The sequence below is a fragment of the Haliotis rubra genome, unplaced genomic scaffold (assembly GCF_003918875.1).
Source record: "Haliotis rubra isolate DU_JTF1 unplaced genomic scaffold, ASM391887v1 Scf742, whole genome shotgun sequence".
Taxonomy (NCBI): Eukaryota; Metazoa; Mollusca; class Gastropoda; order Lepetellida; family Haliotidae; genus Haliotis; species Haliotis rubra.
Genome location: NW_025767460.1, coordinates 175,899 through 199,838, shown reverse-complemented (window position 1 = coordinate 199,838; position 23,940 = coordinate 175,899). Strand labels below are relative to the sequence as shown.

The 23,940-nt window shown below is 45.5% G+C and overlaps 1 protein-coding gene across 1 annotated transcript in view; it reads right to left on the bottom strand.

Annotated features, from left to right (window-relative positions):
- LOC124259923 (fibrinogen-like protein 1) overlaps window positions 1-3,233 on the bottom strand; it is a 61,911-nt gene extending 58,678 nt beyond the window's left edge. Inside the window, 1 exon segment of the mRNA XM_046694150.1 lies at window positions 2,742-3,233. Within this exon segment, the coding sequence (XP_046550106.1) occupies window positions 2,742-3,198 (457 nt within the window). The 5' untranslated portion in view covers window positions 3,199-3,233.
- Between the last annotated feature and the right edge of the window lie 20,707 nt (window positions 3,234-23,940).

Genomic DNA, 23,940 nt, shown 5'->3' with positions numbered 1-23,940 from the left:
GGCTATGACAGATCACCTCCACAGTGGAGGCCGTGTTATCAGCCCCACGTACATCCTCCTACTGATCTCGGCGCTCACATCGACGGATGTATTTACCTGTAGTGGAGTCCCGGAGGGACATAGATACATAATATAAACTATGATTATACAAGGGCGGATGTAGGGGGACAAGTGTGTACCACATGAAGAGCCGTGTAGACGTTTTGAGATTAAAACATGGCTATGAATGCCTTGTCGGTTGAGCAATCCTACTTAAATTTGTTTCTCTTCACTTTGACATTCAACATGGCAAATTACGTTATTACTGGCGCAACTGTTGGGGGATATCCGACACAGACGGGTGGTGGGGAAGGTAGGGGGTGTCACAGATCAAAGCTTGTCTTCCCAGTGAAGATCATGCCTGGCTGATTGTATACTCACACTAACAGTTCACCCACGAGAGACAACATGTACATGACGTATATGTGTTGTGTAATCTTTAACTTACCATCCGATATTAACAAGAGGGTACTAATGAACATACAAGTCATGTCATGTCGGTCCTTGTCTACACTTAACGTTACTATGGAAACCAGTAAATGCTACTAACTGTGGACACTGATTCTACACTAGTTACCTCATACATCAGAAGATGCCTGCTCGGTCATCTCGGTTTTATCACACAAACAGCTACAGATCGAGAGCGTGTATTCACCACACAGAACCGCTGTATGAGAGAAAACAGCTATACAGTCACCATCATCGCCATCTTCTATGCAAACTTGGCATTTACTTTTCTCTAACGTCATCTCGAACAAAGAAGTGAATTAAACCGTTTGTGTAAATAATTTATTCGTTTACTGTATTATCAGTGGTGCTAAAATAACAATGGGAGTCTATTTAGGTGAGATAGTGTTAGTTTTTTCCACACCTCTGTTAACTATTTCCTATTTCAGATCACTTGCATTCACTACGATCACAATAGCTGGATCGTTAACACCATCTACTCAACGCCGGCTCTGGGGCGGGCTGGATGTAGGGTCGTCCTCGTGGACAGTTTAATGAAGTTAAGTGGTTTCCAAACTTGGCGGGGAATTATGATAATTTTCAAAATAAATTTTCATTATTGTAGTGCTTTAAATCTTCCTTCGACGTGACAGCATATACAACGTTCTACCAGCTACAGTACAACTTCCGACCGGGCCCAACAATAGCTATGTAGCTATCCGCATCGACTTCCGCCAATTACAATATGATACATGTGACAATGCATTGTGAAATATTTTCAAAGGGACGTGAGAACTAGCAGGACACGTGCATGTTCTCGTAAAATGGCTACGCTGTTATTTTAAATAATACTGATCAAACGTTGTTGTTTTTTATCTTTAACATGTTTCAAAGTGAGCCCCAAAGATGTGTGGTTCCCGGACTGACGTCGTGAAGACATTCCTAACGCGTTCTTGTGTGATCATCAAAACCTCCCGTAGATATAAGTTTTATTTTTGTACATTTTATTTTATACGATTAAATGTTGCAGAGCGTATATGTATTCATACGCTTGCAATAATATTATCAGTCATGTGGCAACACGCGAGAAGCGTCACAACTACATAAAGGATATGAATATACTCCATGAAATGGACTGTGAGAAGCCTGCAGCTCACACAAGTGTGTTGACTCAGTTCCGACCAAAGTCTCGGTGGCGCCAGGCTCCAGTCTGCTGATCAGTAATGTCGACTATGACGGGGCTATAATGACCCTTCCTGGTCGCGAGTGTCAATAGGGAGTCACAGACAACCCGTATCCGCGGGATCAACATACAAATAGGACATAACAGAGTTGGCCACCTGGAATCTAGATTTTGTTAGAACTGCATAAATTCTGCCTAAGTTTTGAAATTACATTGTCCATTTATCAAATCACAACACTTGACCTGGCGAAATCTGCACGAGCATGAAAGTGGACAAACTGAAATGCATAGAACTGCTTTCCAAGGTCAAAACAGTTTCACTTTTGACAAGATGGACATCAAGTTCCCTTCGTCAGCATGGAACCAGACATCAATATCAACGATCCTCGAGCCTTATCTTGCATACGTGAAAGATGTCTGTCGACATCAGAGGCCACGGTCTACCCGTACGTGCAGTGGCTGGAGGGGTGGTGTGGGGGCACCTGTCTGTTTGGGTGGGAGGGGGATGTAATTATGTGTTATCCAGACGCAATGGTAAAGAGGATGAGAGGTGGCAGAAACCACACCTCGCGGCAACCTTATCCTTCATTGATTACGAGGCAGTGAGGAACAGGTACAAACTCATTCATTAACTCCGCCAAGTCCTCAATAAGGTTAACGACTATCTAGGAAGGTTGCATCTGGAGTCGGAGGAAATGGAGTGAGGACATCATTTGTGGACGAAAACTGTTTTTTGTTCATTAATGTGTTAGCCTTGGGTTACCAGCTACAGATGATGTCCTTTCGAATACTAGCCACAATAGGAGACATCGAAACAGAGACGGGGAACGCTCGTATTACAAAGTCAAACACAGACATGTACACAGCACATATCCAATGCAACAACACTTGACGACCACGTGTGCCACTGGTACCTGCGTGGCCTACAGCGGGCATGCATAACCAATACTTTGGACGGGAATACATCTGACTGCATCCGCACCAACCACATTGGGAGTCTAAAGGGCACATGCTAATAGATTGCAGACAGACTGTGCGTGTAAGCACTAAGTGTAATAATATTACATGATACCTCTAGGAATGTCTTTCTTCACCGATTCTGTCCTGTTCCTTTTCTTACTACGATGTCGTCGTTTTGTAATGTTCTCCAGTTTCTCAAGCCTTTCTTCAATTTCGCCCATCCATGTTTCGATTTTATCATCGCGTAACTCTCTAGCCGTCCCTAGCGAAGTAATCCTCTTGTCCACACTGGACGCAAATCTCACCAGGTAAATCAGCCAGCCATCTATAATCTTGTTATTTAACCCCCTAGAACTCTTCTGTCTCCGAGACATTTTATATTGTAACATATCCTTTGCCAATTGGGTGGTTACATTTTTCATCTCCTGTCGTAATAAGTCCGCCTCAGAACGGAAGTCTGACCTGAGAATGTCTACTTCATTTTTGAACGTCCGAAAGTGTCCACTGTGTGCTGCAAGTTGACCAGCAGACAATACTGCCGCAAGGACGCACACTACACCCGTCATCATTATAGCCTGGTGCGCAAAGAACGAAACTCCAGTGACTGTGTGACCAGCAGAACTAAAGTCCCCTTGTCATTTGTGGGGGTCGTTTCCTGATAACTCTTGTAGGAGATGGTAACATAATACTCGACATTAACTCTATACATGCTAGTACAACAATGAATATTTAATAATTAACGCACATTGATCACAGCCCGAGACCTTGCTTTTGTGTGCGTAGTAATACCATCTGCAAACAGCAGCGTGGAGAAAATTGCTAGTTCAGATTACGGCGCTGCTGTTGTTGGACACTGATGAAGTCGTTGATGACGTGGGGTGGGGTTAACGTCCAGCGTCATTAAGGTCACGATGAACTTGAAACATTGCGTCCCATTTAGGCGACCGTGCTTAGATGGACTGATAGCAGGGGAGGATACCTGACCCCATGTAGGTCACGATGGTGTAAGTGTTGTAACAAAAAACAAAATTACCACAACTAAACACTCCATGGCATAACTTTGTTATGTCTATAGGGTAAATGTGGCTTCTAAATTAGATCACAGATAATACGAGCATGCATGGCCTCTAGATACGATCCCAGATCATACTTATATTTATTGCCTCTAGATGAGATCACAGATATCAGTGCCATACCTCAAGATGAGATGACAGATATCAGTGCCAGCATGGCCTCTAGATGAGATGACAGATATCAGTGCTTGCATGGCCTCTAGATGTGATGACAGATATCAGTGCCAGCATGGCCTCTAGATGAGATGAAGGATATCAGTGCCTGTATGGCCTCTAGATGAGATGACAGATATCAGTGCCAGCATGGCCTCTAGATGAGATGACAGATACCAGTGCCTGAATGACCACTAGATCAGATGACAGATATCAGTGCCTGTATGACCATTAGATCAGATGACAGATATCAGTGCCTGTATGACCACTAGATCAGATGACAGATATCAGTGCCTGTATGACCACTGGATCAGATGACAGATATCAGTGCCTGTATGGCCACTGGATCAGATGACAGATATCAGTGCCTGTATGACCACAAGATCAGATGACAGATATCAGTGCCTGTATGACCACTGATCAGATGACAGATATCAGTGCCTGTATGACCACTAGATCAGATGACAGATATCAGTGCCTGTATGACCACTAGATCAGATGACAGATATCAGTGCCTGTATGGCCACTGGATCAGATGACAGATATCAGTGCCTGTATGACCACTAGATCAGATGACAGATATCAGTGCCTGTATGACCACAAGATCAGATGACAGATATCAGTGCCAGCATGGCCTCTAGATGAGATCACAGATATCAGTGCTTGCATGGCCTCTAGATGAGATCACAGATATCAGTGCTTGCATGGCCTCTAGATGAGATCACAGATATCAGTGCCAGCATGGCCTCTAGATGAGATCACAGATATCAGTGCTTGCATGACCTCTAGATGAGATCACAGATATCAGTGCTTGCATGGCCTCTAGATGAGATCACAGATATCAGTGCTTGCATGACCTCTAGATGAGATCACAGATATCAGTGCTTGCATGGCCTCTAGATGAGATCACAGATATCAGTGCTTGCATGGCCTCTAGACCGCGGCGACAGCTAGGCCCACCAGGAAGTAGTTAGATATGGGTAAACGTGCACCAGCAGACACTAGTACTTCATGTGTAATGACTGCCTCTTGACAACATAAAGTATTGGGCATCGTGTCCAACTTTTTGTTAAACTGTTACTGTCACAGACCCTGAAACAAATTTATCCAAGAATGCCCATGCAAGTCAAGCAGTTTCTGAAAATGAAGCAAGTCTCTGGGCTCCTTTTCATTATATCATATTATTGTAATTTAGGAACTGTTGTTTCTGTTAAATATGTACATTTCAGAGACTAGATGTTAGTCTATACTTATATAACCAGTACTGAATCATCAAGTACGATCCAGCATCAACTCAACCTACCTCCACCTCCTCCTCATCCCAAGCGAATGAATGCATGGCCTACAGCTACAACAGTAACCCCACCCCTTCCTCCCCACAAACCAAGCCCCCACCCCACAGCTAACACTAACCTCTCCACGTACCTACTACCGACCATGCTGTGGCCGACTCTCATGGCTAACAGTAACCTTGTCAATGTTTGTACGATGATGTTTACAGATAAGATCGCGGTTACTTTAAACTTAGACCAACCAAACTAACAAACTGCCATAACGCCGTCTTATCGTCCAGCTTGCGTCTATTCTGGAACTTCTCACAGGATGCCCGTCAACATTTTGAAAACATCTTTCGGGATCGCCGGGAAATTATATTAATTGCGGCGGGGGTCAGGGCAATTATGTGACCCTGGGGCAGGGTGTCGACAGAGGGGGTACAGGCGGCTGTCGAGTGCACCCACGCACTGACGGCTTCTGTGTGTCGTCATACTGACCTCTCCCCATCAGTGGCCTTTATATTCTCTGTGACACATAAATAACCATTCCTAGCTGCCGCCATGTGCAACCTTCAACCTTCCTCTCCGTCTTCACAAAGATGTTCACTTGACGATGCGCTAAGCGTTGTTGTTCTGTGACCTGCTAGCCTAAATCACGGCGGTCTGTAAATAGACTGGACAAGGCAGACCAAACAGTGACCGTGTTAAGTTTTCTATGTGTCTTCACACTGCCCCAAGTTGTGGGGAGACGTACGGCTTGGTCGTAACTACAGGGCAGGTTCACCATGTCGGTAACAGTGTTCACCGTGATTCTTGTGAGAGTCTGTCCGTAACCAATTCCATCAACTTCCCACATTGTTAATAAACGCATATAACATAATGATATGTAAAAGGGACCAGAATATTCACTTTCCATTTGCAGACATTCCTCGAATTAATCAACTTCGTCGGACTTTACATCACTGGGCTTATTAAGTAGGCCTTGGGAAACTTGAAGGCAAGGATATACTGGTGGAAAGTGACTCACAGACGCGCAATCGTCACTCACACACAAACAGACACGTCAAATTAGCATCCTGTCGCTGCTTGTAATGATGTAGTAGCACTCCACAGAATACCGGGGTGCTGGTGGGAGTCGATGACCAGTCAGGTGTCAGTGATGTTATAGCGACACTGTATTGAGTACTACAGGTTGTGGCGGTTGGAGTTGATGATGTTGCGGGCTGCCGTGGACTACACATCACACACATGTATACCACCTTCTACACATCACACACAACATGTATACCACCTTCTACACATCACACACATGTATACCACCTTCTACACATCACACACAACATGTATACCACCTTCTACACATCACACACAACATGTATACCACCTTCCACACATCACACACAACATGTATACCACCTTCAACACATCACACACAACATGTATACCACCTTCTACACATCACACACAACATGTATACCACCTTCTACACATCACACACATGTATACCACCTTCTACACATCACACACAACATGTATACCACCTTCCACACATCACACACAACATGTATACCACCTTCTACACATCACACACAACATGTATACCACCTTCTACACATCACACACAATATGTATACCACCTTCTACACATCACACACAACATGTATACCACCTTCTACAGATCACACACAACATGTATACCACCTTCTACACATCACACACAACATGTATACCACCTTCTACACATAACACAAGCAGGCCTGATTCCGCCAGGGAGCTGGAGGAATATCCTGAAATCATTATGCGGTTGAAGTGACATTGTAGGTAGCAACTTGCGCGTGTACATTTCGTGGATGATTGCAAACCTTAATTAACTTGGAAACAAAAGTGAAGTTAGTTGCAATCACCAGTCTGCCCACCAACCCGGATCTCGTTGTGGATGCCCACTTGTCCCGACTGACATCCTGGTATCCGGGTGGCGCCCGTGTCAGTACCACCATTCCAGCTCTTCCTGCTGCACGGCATCATTCCCATTCACCATGCTTCCTCTCTTCCCTGCCCCGGAAATGACGTAATCTACAATGTAGGTCAGACTCGCGGTGCATGAGTGCACGGTTAAACCTCAGGAACGTGAGATTTAACGTACTACATTCCCCCTGGTGGTACAGACACTTATCTCACCACTTTGATTAACATACATTGCTTTTGTACAGAGACCTTTCTCGTGAAATTAACAAACTATGAACGGAAAGAAGGACACGTCTCTCATGCGGGTGATGGCATTCATACGGTGTTAACAAGTCACGTAGGGATTCTGTTCATCATAGCTATTTACAATGTACAAAAGGTCAATAGCGCTGTAGTAGGTTAAAGTCAAACATTGATCCCAAATTCGCCCTGATTATGACCCTCGATAAACGTTTGATAAACCCTTGTTTACTGACACCTTACATGTGAGAAATGAAGCGGCTTTTAAGCCCCACTTAGCAAGATGAATATGTAACCATCCCTGTCTGGACCAGACAATGCGGTGACTGATATCATGAGCATCGAATTAGAGACACGATGACATGCACCAGCCTAGTCAGCGAGCCTGACCACCTTAGTTCGTTGGTTGCCAAATTTTAAACCGGAATTTCACGGGCTTCATTTGCTTGCTATCAATGAAGTGAATTTAATTGGCAGTCTGTGCACAAGTCTCACCAAGGCTGATATAGATAAAAGGATCTCGCACTGACGTCACAGCGCCCGATAACTAAGTACCCGACGTGTTACAGGTTATATACATGACTGACAGCGCCCGATATGTTACAGGTTATATACACGACTGACAGCACCCGATATGTTACAGGTTATGTACATGACTGACAGCGCCCGATATGTTACAGGTTACGTACACGACTGACAGCGCCCGATATGTTACAGGTTATATACACGACTGACAGCACCCGATATGTTACAGGTTATATACACGACTGACACGACAACCGATATGTTACAGGTTGTCGTCGGTTTCCAACACGCCCTGATGGACGTACAACAGCGACCCTACTGATGGACCAACAATTCTTCTCTTAGTTTACACTACACAGACAGACACCAGCTGGCATTATGCAAGATGGCACTACATCCGATACCCATTTCTGTACAAACCTTCTCTCTCCAGACGCGGACATGCTAAGTCAATGATTCGGCCCAAACAACAGCCAAACTGGGGTAATCTGGCCTTTATTTAGATTCGGCCACTTTCCCCCGGAAATATGACGTTTTGACAACAAATACCATGTGGAGATCAACATTTAACACCATCGAAGAATTCCCTCCGAACTAGTTGCAGTGTGGACACGAGAAAATTTCAAATATTTGTAAAAGTCGAAAAACGCGGATTTCTTAAGAAATGACTGACCGTGTTGCCGAGTTTTTACGGAATGTTTGGTTATGAGGTTCTGGGAGAGATTATCGTGTTCATGCCAATTGGCACAGGTAATGGGTAAAGAAAACGGACGGGTTTTAGAGGAGTGGGACAGTTTTCTTTCGGTGAGTTTGCACACGGGCCAACAACCTTGACCGTCACAGGTGGGCTCAGACCGTATTCCGCTCACATCACCTCAGTCAAGACCGGCACTGGCATCCCTAATAGACCCTTACCTAAGACTGACGCTGGGTTCTCAACAGACCCTCGGTTAGACATTGGTCTCCATTAACTAAGCTTCAACTAAGACCCACGTCTCTACCAGCCCTAAATAACAAAACCTGAAGGCATATCTCCTGGCGAGGTTCCGCTTAAGACATATGTTTAAGCAATATTTTGGAGTCGATATAAATCTTTTCTTTACTCTCATATTATGAGCGAGTGGCAGTGATTATATCTCCAGAAATAAGACAGAACTCATACATGTGTGTTATCTATAGTAAACTGCATATACTCACGTCTCGGGTACGACGGCTCAGGCGATGGTGACTCGTGGAGACTTGTGGAGGACGTGGTCATCTCCATACTGCCTCTGGTCAGCATCATCTTCTCAAGTCGATCCACCACGCCTGTCAGGTTGGCCACATACCCGTTCAGCTGGTTAAAGTGCTCGTTCAGAGACTCCGTGTCCTGGCTCTGCGAGTTCACCTGGTCTGTAACGAACTGGAGGTTCCGGCTCAGCGTTTGCAACGCCTCCTTGGTAAAGTGAACATCTTCGTTGAGTTTCAACCATCGCCTGTTCTGTTTTGATATGGAACTGGAGTTGTCTTTGTTACTGATCGCAGAACGGAAATATTTTTCTTCCAATTTTTGCATTTTTCTGTCAATCATTTTGTCCACATCTTTGAGAAATCTCTGCATACATTTACACCTTCCCGTTTTTCTTGGGTTCTTTTGCAGCGAAAACTGTCCAACACAAGCAGGCCACAATGAGGCCCAGGAACAGGCCACTCGATTTCATCTTGATCTCCTTGTAAAGGGTAATCTCCTTGTCAGTTTGAAAGGGTGAGTGATATGGTCACGCGCCACACAAGTTACACACGGCAATAATCCCAAGCTGCCAGTGATACTCACCGACCAGACAGAAACACCAGCGGGGTCAGCACATACCCCTGTATAACACCGCGCTGATAAAACTGTCACTGAAATTCATGAAAGCAGAGACATTGTAATTTCCATGGGTGGACCACCCGAAAAACGTGTCGTCTCTAAACACTAAAACTCTGGACAAGTAATCCCTGGTAATCCGACAGCGACCTGACCTCGTCTCTTTTAATCCGCATTAATCCTCATAATAATCCTGGAAACGATGCTATCTCTTAATCTGTGCCCTCCCGTTTTCCGTTTCTCACATCTTCTTTCCTCCGCGACCTGTGGACAAACAGATAACAGCTGTATACAAGAAAAAGCAACAGGCAACCAACGTGTTTCGTTGAAGGCATTAGTGTGACAGTACATCATCGTTTCAACATGTTGTTGCACCGGCTCCCTTTGACACACGCTACTCGCAACAATCGCGTATCTTATAAAATGCAACATTATTCAGCGAGTAGATAGCGAAGAGAGCATGCCGGGGAACACGTCCATCTATCCGCATATAGTGAAAAGACGGAAGCTGTTACACCTACTACTACTACTACTACTACTACTACTAATACTACTACTACTACTACTACTACTGCTGCTGCTGCTGCTGCTGCTGCTGTTAGTGCACAAGGTGAGTGGCTATGTCGTTCATGCCGCTGCAGGGAGTCACTACACGGCATACGGCGACCGAGGGTATCGCCAACCCCGCAACACTTACCCCAAATACACGGCCAATGTCTTCTCCAAACCCGTATGCCAGAACATTAACTATTAAAGGTTCGGCCGACAGGTCTTGACGATTTTCAAGTGAGTGCCAAATGGCAACCTCTCGCACTGGATTGCTAATGTTTGTCGTGTACTGCTACTGTCTTATTAATAACATCGGTAATTGTAGAACAACTGGATTGGGTGGAACACGAGTCTGTCTACCGGCAGCTAACCAACTGCTCACTACATACTACCCGCAGATGGAGGAAACAGGCAGGGGATCAATACCTACGTTCAGGGTACATGAGTCCAACTCGTCGGCTATCACGAGTTGCATATTCTTGACCATCTCTATGCAGTGACAGGGCTGTACATGGTTGTAACAATGCTAATACATCTGATGAAGTTATTAGTCCAGTCTACGGGAAATACCCAGGCGAGTGTACATACATGACCAGGATATGTTACGGTATTTTCCCTTAATATTCAACACTAAATCTACCTATTGTGACAGCGGCAAACTGTAGCAGTGGATGCTCAAGACACAAAGGCCAGGTGACCGCCAGTGGATCTCATTTCATCTGTCTGCTTGTCTATATCAGTGTGAAATATACACCCCTCGCGGGAGGTACGCGGCACAGGCCCTGCCATAAAGACTTGTCATAACGCCCTGCCACAGTCGTAAAAACGCCATGATTAGCAACTGACAAGCTTTGAAATGAACAAGCAATTTATGAAATCAACATCAATCTTTATTGAACAAACACAAGCATACCAAGGGATATTTACGACCTCAGACAAACACTAGCTGAAAACAGTTTGTCAATGACAAGAGCGGTATATTGACACGCTGCTCCATCCTCACCCACACCAAACAATGAGGGTTTATTAACGTAAATAAACCTTATTGTCAAAGAGGTTCACCGTGTGGTTTATGGAAGCCGTCAAACATTCACGAAACCTATAAAATCGTCTTACAGTTTCAGAATTTCAAATTTCGAATTAGTATCATAAATGCCTTGACGTATACCCCAATACGATTTTATCAAACGCCCCTTTATATCACGAGTATGGACGACTAAATCTAAAGATCAAACGTTTCAGATAAGAGAATCAACGTGTAACCGTGAAATTGAAATTCCGCCCATCTATGAGACTACATCTATACATAAGCGTTCCTACATCAAGATCTGTAGTTTTTCCTAAATCAATACATTTTATCATTAAAGTCTTACGACGTCGTGTATGGAGGCATGTAGAATGTTTTACCGACATCGTGTACGGTGGAATTATATGGTATGGGGTTAGGGCACTATAAGTCTTACAGACTCTTCCTTATTATCAGAAACAAACAAACACATAGAAATGTTGTGAAAGTCTCAATTAAGGCTTGTTATGCTAATTACCCCGTGGGTTGCTTACATTAACTGTCTAATTATGTCGTAATTGTGTACTCCCGGGGAGTCAGGCTATCTGACACGACAGCAATTACACATGGCGGGGTGGGTCTGGCAGGGCGTTAGGAGGTCCCCCACTTGTACCCATATACACACGCCGCCGACTCTCTCCGTGATGTATGTTGCCTTCACAGTTTTATTGCTGGCTAGTGTTTGAAGTAAGGTTGCCCTAATGTGCAACATATGTCCCAGTTGGGCGAGGTTATCCGGTGGGTGACACTGATGGATGGGGCATTGGGGCTGGCTCCGTACGGTCAGGCGGGTGGGTGATGTACAAATATATGATGCAGAGGGTAGGGGGTCACGTGTGTGGTGAAACATGGGGTAGGGGATCACGTGTGTGGTGAAACACGGGGTAGCAGGTCACGTGTGTGGTGAAACACGGGGTAGGGGGTCAAGTGTGGGGTGAAAAACACGGGGTAGGGGTCACGTGTGAGGCAGAAACGAGGGTAGGGGTCACGTGTGTCTAGAAACACGGGGAAGGGGTCACGTGTGTGGTGAAACACAGGGTAGGGGTCACGTGTGTGGTGAAACACGGGGAAGAGGTCACGTGTGTGGTGAAACACCGGGTAGGGGTCACGTGTGTGGTGATACATCGGGTAGGGGGTCACGTGTGTGTGGTAAAACACCGGGTAGGGGTCACGTGTGTGGTGAAACACGGGGTAGGGGTCAAGTGTGTGGTGAAACACGGGGTAGCAGGTCACGTGTGTGGTGAAACACGGGGTAGGGGGTCAAGTGTGTGGTGAAACACGGGGTAGGGGTCACGTGTGTGGTGAGACATGGGGTAGGGGGTCACGTGTGTCTAGAAACACGGGGAAGGGGGTCACGTGTGTGGTGAAACACAGGGTAGGGGTCACGTGTGTGGTGAAACAAGGGGTAGAGGTCACGTGTGTGGTGAAACACGGGGTAGGGGTCACGTGTGTGGTGATACATCGGGTAGGGTGTCACATGTGTGTGGTAAAACACCGAGTAGGGGTCACGTGTGTGGTGAAACACGGGGAAGGGGGTCCAGTGTTTGGTGAAACACGGGGAAGGGGGTCCAGTGTGTGGTGAAACATGGGGTAGGGGTCATGTGTGTGGTGTAACACGGGGTAGAGGTCACGTGTGTGGAGAAACACGGGGTAGGGGGTCACGTGTGTGGTGAAACACAGGGTAGGGGTCACGTGTGTGGTGAAACACGGGGTGGGGTTCATGTGTGTGGTGAAACATGGGGTAGGGGTCACGTGTGTGGTGAAACACGGGGTGGGGGTCATGTGTGTGGAAAAACACTGGCTAGGGGTCAAGTGTGTGGAGAAACACCGGGTAGGGGTCACGTGTGTGGTGAAACACGGGGTGGGGGTCATGTGTGTGGAAAAACACTGGCTAGGGGTCAAGTGTGTGGAGAAACACCGGGTAGGGGTCACGTGTGTGGTGAAACACGGGGTGGGGGTCACGTGTGTGGTGAAACACGGGGTAGGGGGTCACGTGTGTGGTGAAACACGGGGTAGGGGTCACGTGTGTGGAGAAACACAGGGTAGCCGTCAGGTGTGTGGAGAAACACGGGGTAGCCGTCACGTGTGTGGTGAAACACGGGGTAGGGGGTCACGTGTGTGGTGAGACAGTGGGAAGCATAGGTTTGATCACACGATAGATTCGGTTAGGTCGAACAAGGTACGTGAGATGGATCAGACACAACAGGGGAAGGGCGGGAATCACTGCGGGGTGGGTGAGACCAGGGTGAGATGGATCAGACACAACAGGGGAAGGGCGGGAATCACTGCGGGGTGGGTGAGAGCTGGGTGAGATGGATCAGACACAAGACGGGGAAGGGCGGGGATCACTGTGCGGTGGGTGAGAGCAGGGTGAGATGGATCAGACACAACAGGGGAAGGACGGGGATCACTGTGCAGTGGGTGAGAGCAGGGTGAGATGGATCAGACACAAGACGGGGAAGGGCAGGGATCACTGGGAATGAGATGGATCAGACTGACAGGGAAGTGGGTGACTGAGCGGTGGGTGAGATGGATGAATCAGACACAAGACGGGGAAGGGCAGGGAATCACTGCAGGGTGGGTGAGAGCTGGGTGAGATGGATCCAGACACAAGACGGGGAAGGGGCGGCAATCACTGCGGGTGGGTGAGAGAAAGGGTGAGATGGATCAGAGGGGAAGGACGGCAATGGGGATGAGATGGATCAGACACAAGACGGGGAAGGGCAGGGATCACTGTGCGGTGGGTGAGAGCAGGGTGAGATGGTGAAGGGTGAGAAGTAGGACTGGTGAAAGGATGGGTTAAAATGTCAAGCACTTCATTGTACAAACAATCTCCACGTGCACATATACACTGTGTCCGCCACTGGGATACGTGGTACGGACGGTGTACTACACTGCTGACAGGAATACCACGGACTGTGTCTACACGTTACCTCAATGTTGTGGACAAATTAGAATATCACGGACGACTACACACTGACATATACACTGTGTAACTGTCCGGACGGTGTGCTACACACTGACATATACACGTGTAACTGTCCGGACGGTGTGCTACACACTGACATATACACTGTGTAACTGTCCGGACGGTGTGCTACACACTGACATATACACGTTTAACTGTGAGGATGGTGTACTACACACTGACATATACACGTGTAACTGTGAGGACGGTGTACTACACACTGACATATGCACGTGTAACTGTGGGGACGGTGTACTACACACTGACATATACACTGTGTAACCACGAGGACGGTGTAGTACACACTGACATATACACGTGTAACTGTGAGGACGGTGTACTACACACTGACATATACACTGTGTAACTGCGAGGACGGTGTACTACACACTGACAGATACACTGTGATGACGGTGTACTACACACTGACATATACACTGTGTAACTGTGAGGACGGTGTACTACACACTGACAGATACACTGTGATGACGGTGTACTACACACTGACATATACACTGTGTAACTGTGAGGACGGTGTACTACACACTGACAGATACACTGTGTAACTGTGAGGACGGTGTACTACACACTGACAGATACACTGTGAGGACGGTGTACTACACACTGACATATACACTGTGTAACTGCGAGGACGGTGTACTACACACTGACAGGTACACTGTGTAACTGTGAGAGAGGGATGACTCACAGACTAGACAATGGCCTTCGGCTGAATCCCTACATACATTTAATGTGGTCTGACATTGATAAACTTGCTGACATAATCATTTGAATATTCCTCACCGCATGAATAAGCTCAGTAAGTAAATGTATTGACAGAAAGAGTAGACGTAACTGTCTGTTATGGTGTGAAGTCAAACGTACAGTACCTTCAGCAACACATCCTCGCACAACCGACTCAGCCGACAACCACATTCACAAGTCCAAACAAACACGTCCAGTTTTCTGCACATCTGTTAATTATCTCCATCCAACACAAACATTGACTTAACACAGTGTTAGGTTTACTGTAATTCCCTTCCGCGAGTGAAAACCTGTACGATAACTCCTGCGTCTAAATCTCCGGTAATCTCCGCCAATTGTGTTACAGCTACTTACAGAGACAGTCACAAGTGCGTTACGCACTTAGGCCACAACCACAAATGTAATGAGGTAACGTTATGTCACAGGCCACGTTGGCCACAGTTCTCATTCTGACAGTCAGCCTCAGTGTGCCTGTGTAAATCTCTCGGTAAACATTTCACGTGTCGTGCCAAACAACAAGGCTTTCACTGCCTGTTGACTCTGATATTAGTGCACAAATTTGGAGCTCGGGCCAGAATTTTGATCTTGCGTCTTACGAATCATTACTGCTGCCTTCCGCTTGGCTCGGGAGAAGCTAGGTGCACTTGAGGCAGATTACAGGCAATTGTTACACATAGGAATTAACGGTAATCGCGACTTCCATACTTCAAAAGAATACTTAATATGATAATAGTGACGGAACGCAAGTGTTTCATTTCTGTTGCTGTCTCGCCAAGATCTTCGTTACTGGGAGCAGCAGGCACGTCTAGGACATGACTGTTCCATCTGCCAACATACTACAAACATTCCATTACACATCGTTGATGGTTGGTTAACTCTACAAACTCATTTACTGAACTTGTATGATTAAACATAGCCAAAAAGACGGACATGTAACGTTCGTAGTGGCCGTAGAAACCACTGAAGACCTTGACGGGTATTCACTAGGTGAAGATAGGTGTCCGGCACTGCTGACCAGTTGGGTGGAAGCAGCTTCATCATGTCTGACCTGGTGCTACCCTAGCTCTACTGAAGCCCACTGTGACCAACATACAGCCAGATAAGCCCATACACTGTTAACATGGTAGACACAAGCACCGCGGTCATGGTCTGTAAACTCGAGACTGTTTGGGATGATATGTACTGTCACAGATCTCAATAAACTCCATATTTAAATGTGTCTTCATATACAATATGTCTCTAAACAGAAACTTGTCGGCATTGCGTTGCGTCAGACCACGCGTGTCCCATGTAATCGTAGCAAACCATCTACAATCCAACAATGCCTGCAACGTCTCGTCACTTGAGTTTCTCCAGCAGACTGGTAACCTACACACTCGACTTCTTATCTTGTGCCAAAATACTCCCAGAAAACATTCTTACTTCAAAAGAGTGAGTAAGGAGGTTGACGTAATTAAATATGCTAAAAATATTTATCTGGGTAACTCTAACGTATATAACTCAATTAGGCGGTCAAAATAAGGCTTCCATTTCTCAGGGGCGTTCTTGGTTTTACGCTGTGGACCACACAAGTACGAGCTCGGAGATTATCGACATTGATCACGATTTAACCCTTCTTACCACGCTAATCTACCTGGCATAATTGACCATTATTACCACCATTCTGCACTGAAATAAACCATTGCTTGAATAAGTATTTATTAAGTGTTATCACAAAGCACACAAATACCCGTGTGCTTTAGATGCTGAGTCTGCGAGGTAGAGAAAACTGAGCCGTGTACAGTGTCAGTGAGCCGATCCCAGAGATAGCACTAACCGGTGTTCTCCGTACTTGTTCCCCCAGCATATCTGATGCCCTCAATAGACTATGAAGATGAACTGAGATAATGTTGTTTACAGGACTCGCCCCCTCTGTTGTGAAATGGAGCTACAAAGGAGAGTGAAGCCGTGTGACAAATGTTGTCGGAGAACGAGATGGAGATACCTAGAACCACCAACTACACCCGCCACGTGGTCAACAGAGGGACCACAGGCCTCACGGAGATACAAAACCGCTGAGCCTGAAGAAACTAACAGACGAAACAGTAATCGGGGAAACAACAAAACACAACCCTGACAACACTGGTGAAAGTGTTGTAGATCTGATCACTGCACACCTTCAACAGGTTCTCATCATTGTATTTCTTTCTAAACTAATGCACGAATTACTTCCAGCTGATTAATTCTCATCTTTCTTTGACTTTGTCATTTAACGCTCTCTGGAAAACTAATCACGCAACTAAATTATTCATATTAACGTTCACTTGAAACATTTAGGTTGAAACTTTCCAAGTCTGTATTGAAAGCATATTCGTCCGGGCGCCTGGCGTTAATGTGGATAGTATGGTAAGCGGTGTACACATGGATAGTGAGGTGAACTGGTGTGTATATGGATAGTGTGGTCGACTGAAGTGTTTGTGGATAGTCTGCTGGTGCTAGTGGATAGTGAGTGACATGGCGTCTTCAGGCTGCAGTGTGTGTCCAGGTGAACAAGTCTCATTAGACCAGCCGATAACATCACACACCGAGAGAAGTATGTCCAGCTGTCGGCGTTTAATTAACTATCTTTGTTAGCTTAATTTGTCCCATTAAGTTCATGGGGGATGAAGATTAGGATTTGTGGCTCGTCACCCACTGAGATAAAGAAGGTCCTGACTGCGATAAGAGACTTACTGGAGGCGGGGCCCATGGTATGATTATGACATCACATGTTATTCCGAGTTACACATCAGTGGAAGGGTACCACACGGATATTAACAGATGCAAACATCTATGCGAGGTTTCTTTGACGTACGGCCAACCATTCATATGACTTGCCTTCAGCGCGAGAATCCGTCCGTGTGAACGTCATGTCCCATAAGGAAACAGCCCACTGCAGATGCTGGCTGTGTAGCGATGTAATCAGTACTCAGACACGAGGTATTTACTGATGAAGGCCTCTTAGTCAGTATTCAGTACTCAGACACGAGGTATTTACTGATGAAGGCCTCTTAGTCAGTATCCAGTATTCAGACACGAGGTATTTACTGATGAAGGCCTCTTAGTCAGTATTCAGTACTCAGACATGAGGTATTTACTGATGAAGGCCTCTTAGTCAGTATTCAGTATTCAGACACTAGGTATTTACTGATGAAGGCCTCTTAGTCAGTATTCAGTACTCAGACACGAGGTATGTACTGATGAAGGCCTCTTAGTCAGTATTCAGTACTCAGACACGAGGTATTTACTGATGAAGGCCTCTTAGTCAGTATTCAGTACTCAGACACGAGGTATTTACTGATGAAGGCCTCTTAGTCAGTATTCAGTATGACACATGTTATTTACTGATAAAGGCCTCTTAGTCAGTATTCAGTATAACACATGATATTTGCTGATGAAGACCTCGGAGTCAGTATTCAGTATGACACATGTTATTTGTTGATGAAGGGATCGGAGTCAGTATTCAGTATGACACATGTTATTTGTTGATGAAGAACTTTTAGTCAGTATTCAGTGTGACATGTGTTATTTGTTGATGAAGAACTTTTAGTCAGTATTCAGTATGACACGTGTTATTTGCTGAAAAAGACCTCGGAGTCAGTATTCAGTATTTGCAGATGAAGACCCCCTAGTCAGTAATCAGTACGACACCTGATATTTGCTGATGAAAACGTTAGAGTCAGTAATCAGTATGACACGCGTTAATGCTGCTGACATCACTTTGAATGTAACAATCATGTAACCGACGTCCACTTGTTCAACATCTACTTCCCCGAGGCCAGTAGTGACCTCGCCCACAAGGCCATCGAAGAGGCCGTCGGCTGTGTGGGAATCTAAAATATTTAGCTGAAGAAATGGCTCATGTCATGTAAGCAAGCATTTAAGAATTGAATTTTAAGGCCACGTGTGTAAACACTTGAGACCATGCTGCAAGTCGATCATGTGAACATTAAGTGTAGTCCCGGATCTGTATCGGCCATTCATAACACAGGCAAGTCGTTCGTCACTCAACATTTCATCTCCGAAAATTCAACTCACCATCTTAGATGATGCGGAACAGGCAATCCATGTCTTTATTTAGGCATCTGGGGATTGCAGCGGCAGAGTAAAGCGGTGATATTAGTGCGATTGCGTATGTGTTTATAGACCACTCACAAGAGTCGTGTCCTGTTTATCGACTGATGCTGATGGGGAATAGCTCCAGGGTGTGCTTTAACACCGAGTGTAAAATTATGAATAGTGTACTTACTGAGAAAGTGTAATCCCAAATATAGCATATGTTATGCTTCTAATATTCGTAATAGGCCTAAGAAGATACAGACGAGTGAAAGGTACAAGTTTAACAACGACACGCTCGCACAAATCTGCAGGGCCGCGGCTATACATACTGAGCAAGGATAGGAACACGTGTTTACAAGGTGCGAGATTTATCAAGGGACGTGTTCACCAGTGTCCAAGGAATCTTTCAACTTCAAAGTTTGCGAGGTGTCTTCTTGGTTGAAGGCACGACAGATATCATTTGGGATTCTCTCACGACGAAAATACATGTCATGCAACGATTCACCTTCGTACTTCATCTGTGAGTGTGTCTGTTTCGGTCGTAGGTTTGAGGAAGGTTTACATCATTGTTTTCACAGTTGAGCATCGCATGGTGGTATAGCAAAGTAATATTTACCTACAACACATTTCTACCCGCAGCGCATGGTGGTATAGCAATGTAATATTTACCTACAACACATTTCTACCCGCAGCGCATGGGGGTATAGCAATGTAATATTTACCTACAACACATTTCTACCCGCAGCGCATGGTGGTATAGCAACCCGCAGCGCATGTAATATTAACCTACCTACACACATTTCTACCCGCAGCGCATGGTGGTATAGCAAAGTAATATTAACCTACAACACATTTCTACCCGCAGCGCATGGTGGTATAGCAAAGTAATATTTACCTACAACACATTTCTACCCGCAGCGCATGGTGGTATAGCAAAGTAATATTTACCTACAACACATTTCTACCCGCAGCGCATGGTGGTATAGCAAAGTAATATTTACCTACAACACATTTCTATCCGCAGCGCATGGTGGTATAGCAATGTAATATTTACCTACAACACATTTCTACCCGCAGCGCATGGTGGTATAGCAATGTAATATTTACCTACAACACATTTCTACCCGCAGCGCATGATGGTATAGCAAAGCAATATTTACCTACAACACATTTCTACCCGCAGCGCATGGTGGTATAGCAATGTAATATTTACCTACAACACATTTCTACCCGCAGCGCATGGTGGTATAGCAAAGGTAATATTTACCTACAACACATTTCTACCCGCAGCGCATGGTGACTGGTAATCAAGAGCGGGTTTTTCCCATAGAAAGGTGAACATGTATTAAGGATGAAACCTGTAGTTTTACAGCGAATTTACAGAGTCGACTACTCTCGACATTCATGTAAATTTTAATCGACCATACTATGATTGATATCGACTTCATAAAAGAATAATGTTTTAATGCTGACTTATTCATGCAGTCTTTCCCAAATAACGTAAAAATCGAAGGTGAAATATCAGTGTCTTCTTGAAGCAGCGATCAGCTGCATGAGCAGCAGCCGGTGATGTTGGTGCAGCAGGAACACAAATCCCGCACTCACTGAGTACTTGTACAGCTGACACTGTCGCTCTTGTCTTGTGCTGTTCACCAATATAACCGTTATCAATACTACCGTATGAATAATTCACCACCGACGAAAGCCATAGTTTGAGGTTTCCACATCGGAATGTCAAAAATGGGATACCCTTTGACACAATCATCCCTCCGCTGCCGTTCGGCGACCACGATCGCCTTCAGTACCTTGAGCATTATTATTCACAACAGTTACTGTTTCATCTGTACATTGCATAATAATACTGGAAATTATTTAGTATGTTTTACATTAGTATAACGTACAAACGTCACTAGGTCTGAAAATGTGTTTCTACAAGAGCAGTTAGTTATATACACACGGTGTATAAGTGACTCGACTCCAAGTGTTGGGTGACAGACGAGTCCTGTTGTTGGAGCTTGATATGCAGGAATCATTTACAACAGTAAGCTGGAATCAGCGCTAATGTAATGCACTGAGCAAAACCCTAGAATCAAATGTGTATACCGTTTAAGCAGAAATCAAAAACGTGTGTTTCGCTGAAGGACAAGCCCGCAGTGAACTCACTGTGCTACGTATCTTGCCAGGCACAGTACTGAATGTTTCAAATAATACAATTCATCTGCGAATGTAGTTAGTTAGAGAGGGACTCCTCAACCTCAGGCGTTTTAAGCAAAATACTAAGTCATCATTGTCTGCCTGTACTGGTGCTTTTTATAAGAGCGACAAGTACAACTTCATCATCCATGTCCCCACACATGCTCAGTCAGTCTCTCTCTCTCTCTCTCTCTCTCTCTCTCTCTCTCTCTCTCGCACACACCTCAATCTCTCACCCCTCCCCACCCCAATCCACCCCACCCACGCACACATCATAGGCGGATCCAGAGGGGGGTACAGGAGTGCGTACCCCATTTTGTCCTGAAATTGTATTAAATGACCATTGAAACGCTCGTGAAAAGGAAGTGTGCACCCTCCTTTCTAAGTAGTGTGTACCCCCACCCCTCTTTCTCAAAAGCTGTATCCGCCCCTGCACATCCCCTCTCAAATCCAAACTACTACCCCACTACTACCGTCGTCCCTCTTCCTCACGCATCCACTTGTCTGTTTCACTAATCCTTGTGGTAATCATTAACCTCAGGCGCCTCTAGAGGGTCATCTCAACTTATCATTCACTTTCCCGCTAGTCTGTCTCACAGTCTGAACCACATTTTTCCCTACTAATCCTTCTCTGCAGTGCTAAAGTAATCAAAGCAAGTCTAACCTCAGATTCTGAATCTCTGGTCTCCCCTAGAGTGGAGAATATACATGGGCTTGTCGCCTATCTCAACTTATATATTCAGAGACTAAGCCTTAGTCTAGTTTCCCGACTACTCTGGTCAAACTCTGGAAGTATTTCCTTGATTCCCGGACGATGTTTTACCCCCGTGTAGTGGGAGCCCAATAATCGTGCTAATCACACATATAAACCGCGCAGAGCAAGACTTGTCGTTCCATCACATAACCTGGCTTATCTACACCGCGGCTCTCATATTTCGCCGTCACACAAGTTTGTGTAATAATTCTTATGTGCATCAGGTGACGATTTCATTCATCTCTCCCCTGTCACACTCACACATAGCCGACCCTAGATACGTCAATTGCCGCACTGTCAAACTCAGTTTACTGTCCTCGTCAATAAATCTTCATTTCCCCTTACGGCAGTGCTGCAGATGTGCAGGACGCTTCCCGTCTGCAGGATGTCGTCACGAGGCCCACGTTTGATGTGTACAGCCATGCATGTCTGCCCTCACCCCAAGTACACCATCACATAACTGTGTGTAGATTTCACGTGTGTGCCTCGACACATAGATTACACGCATCTGTTAAAAGGGTGGGATGCACGGATGAATATTATTCTTTCAACAGTTGGTTGTGCTTAGTTGGCGACTTAACGTTAATTTATACCTGTGAAATTAACAGGTTGTCGTCATGTGTGGATTACAGGAGACACGTGCGCGTCTAATTTAGAACCTGAAAACACAAAAAGACTTCTGGTGTCGACCACTAGTTCGCACCCCAAAATTAAGGTATCCGATGCGAGTGTGTGTGCGTGTCCGTGCGTGCCTACGAGCGTGTGAGAGAGAGTGTGTTTGTGTGCGTGCGTGCCTACGTGCATGTGAGAGTTAGAGGGGAGAGAAAGTGTGTGTGTGTGCGTGTGTGTGTGTGTGTGTGTGTGTGTGTGTGTGTGTGTGTGTGTGTGTGTGTGTGTGTGTGTGTGTGTGTGTGTTGAAAACAAACAAACCGTCCCGATAAGGGAGTACACGCTACACAGATCCACATCTAAATTTTCTACCAGGTTCTAACATACAACTTAATGCGACAACTGATGTTGGAATTATCCATGTACATAGTTTCAAAGTGCGAGTGTAGCAGACAAGAGTATCGGTAAAATAAGTGGCGGTTCTATAGCAAGACTCGCCGGGACTGCAGACTCCAAATGTGCTCCACCGACAACTTAAATTTATGACAAACTAAATTTTACGGAGCCCCAAAAGTATACCTATATAAAGTTTTCATATCATAGAACTGCTGGTAAAACTTCACGGGCCCGTGACAAATTATTCCTATGGAGTCCGAATTTCTTACTAACCTTAAGAGAACTTGTCGGTTACAGTAAATTAATTCGCGATACAGGTATCTATCAGCCTATGGCAACATCAGAAGAGATTCAAGCAATGTTCCTCGTGTATTAGCGTGCCTTACTAAAGGATGTATGTAACAACTCACCTGAAGCAAAGATATATATCCGTTTCGAATGTGCACAAAAAATTGAAAATGATCCTTGGGTGTTGATAAAAGTAATCAAATCCTCCAAACTTTGCCAAGTGTCGGCTCCCGTTGTAGAACTATACACGCTCCGCTCTTCCCAGTTGTCTACACACATCTGACAACCAGGCCACTCACTCGATCTCTCTTCCAACTCCGCAGCTAAAAATAGTTCCTCGCGGATGACGATTTGCTGTTGTAGGAGTGTGCAGTGATCAGCTGGTTCTGGGACGCAGCACTGTCTGCCGCGGCAACTTACACGGGTACAGCAAGTACCGCAGTGAGCGAGCCAGTAGGCGACTGATTGAGTGACAGCTATGTACACCAGCGGAAGGAAGCAGACAGATAGCGATGTCGGAAGCGCTGACGGGCCGAGACGCGTCTGACGGGATGTTTACCTTATTATCTT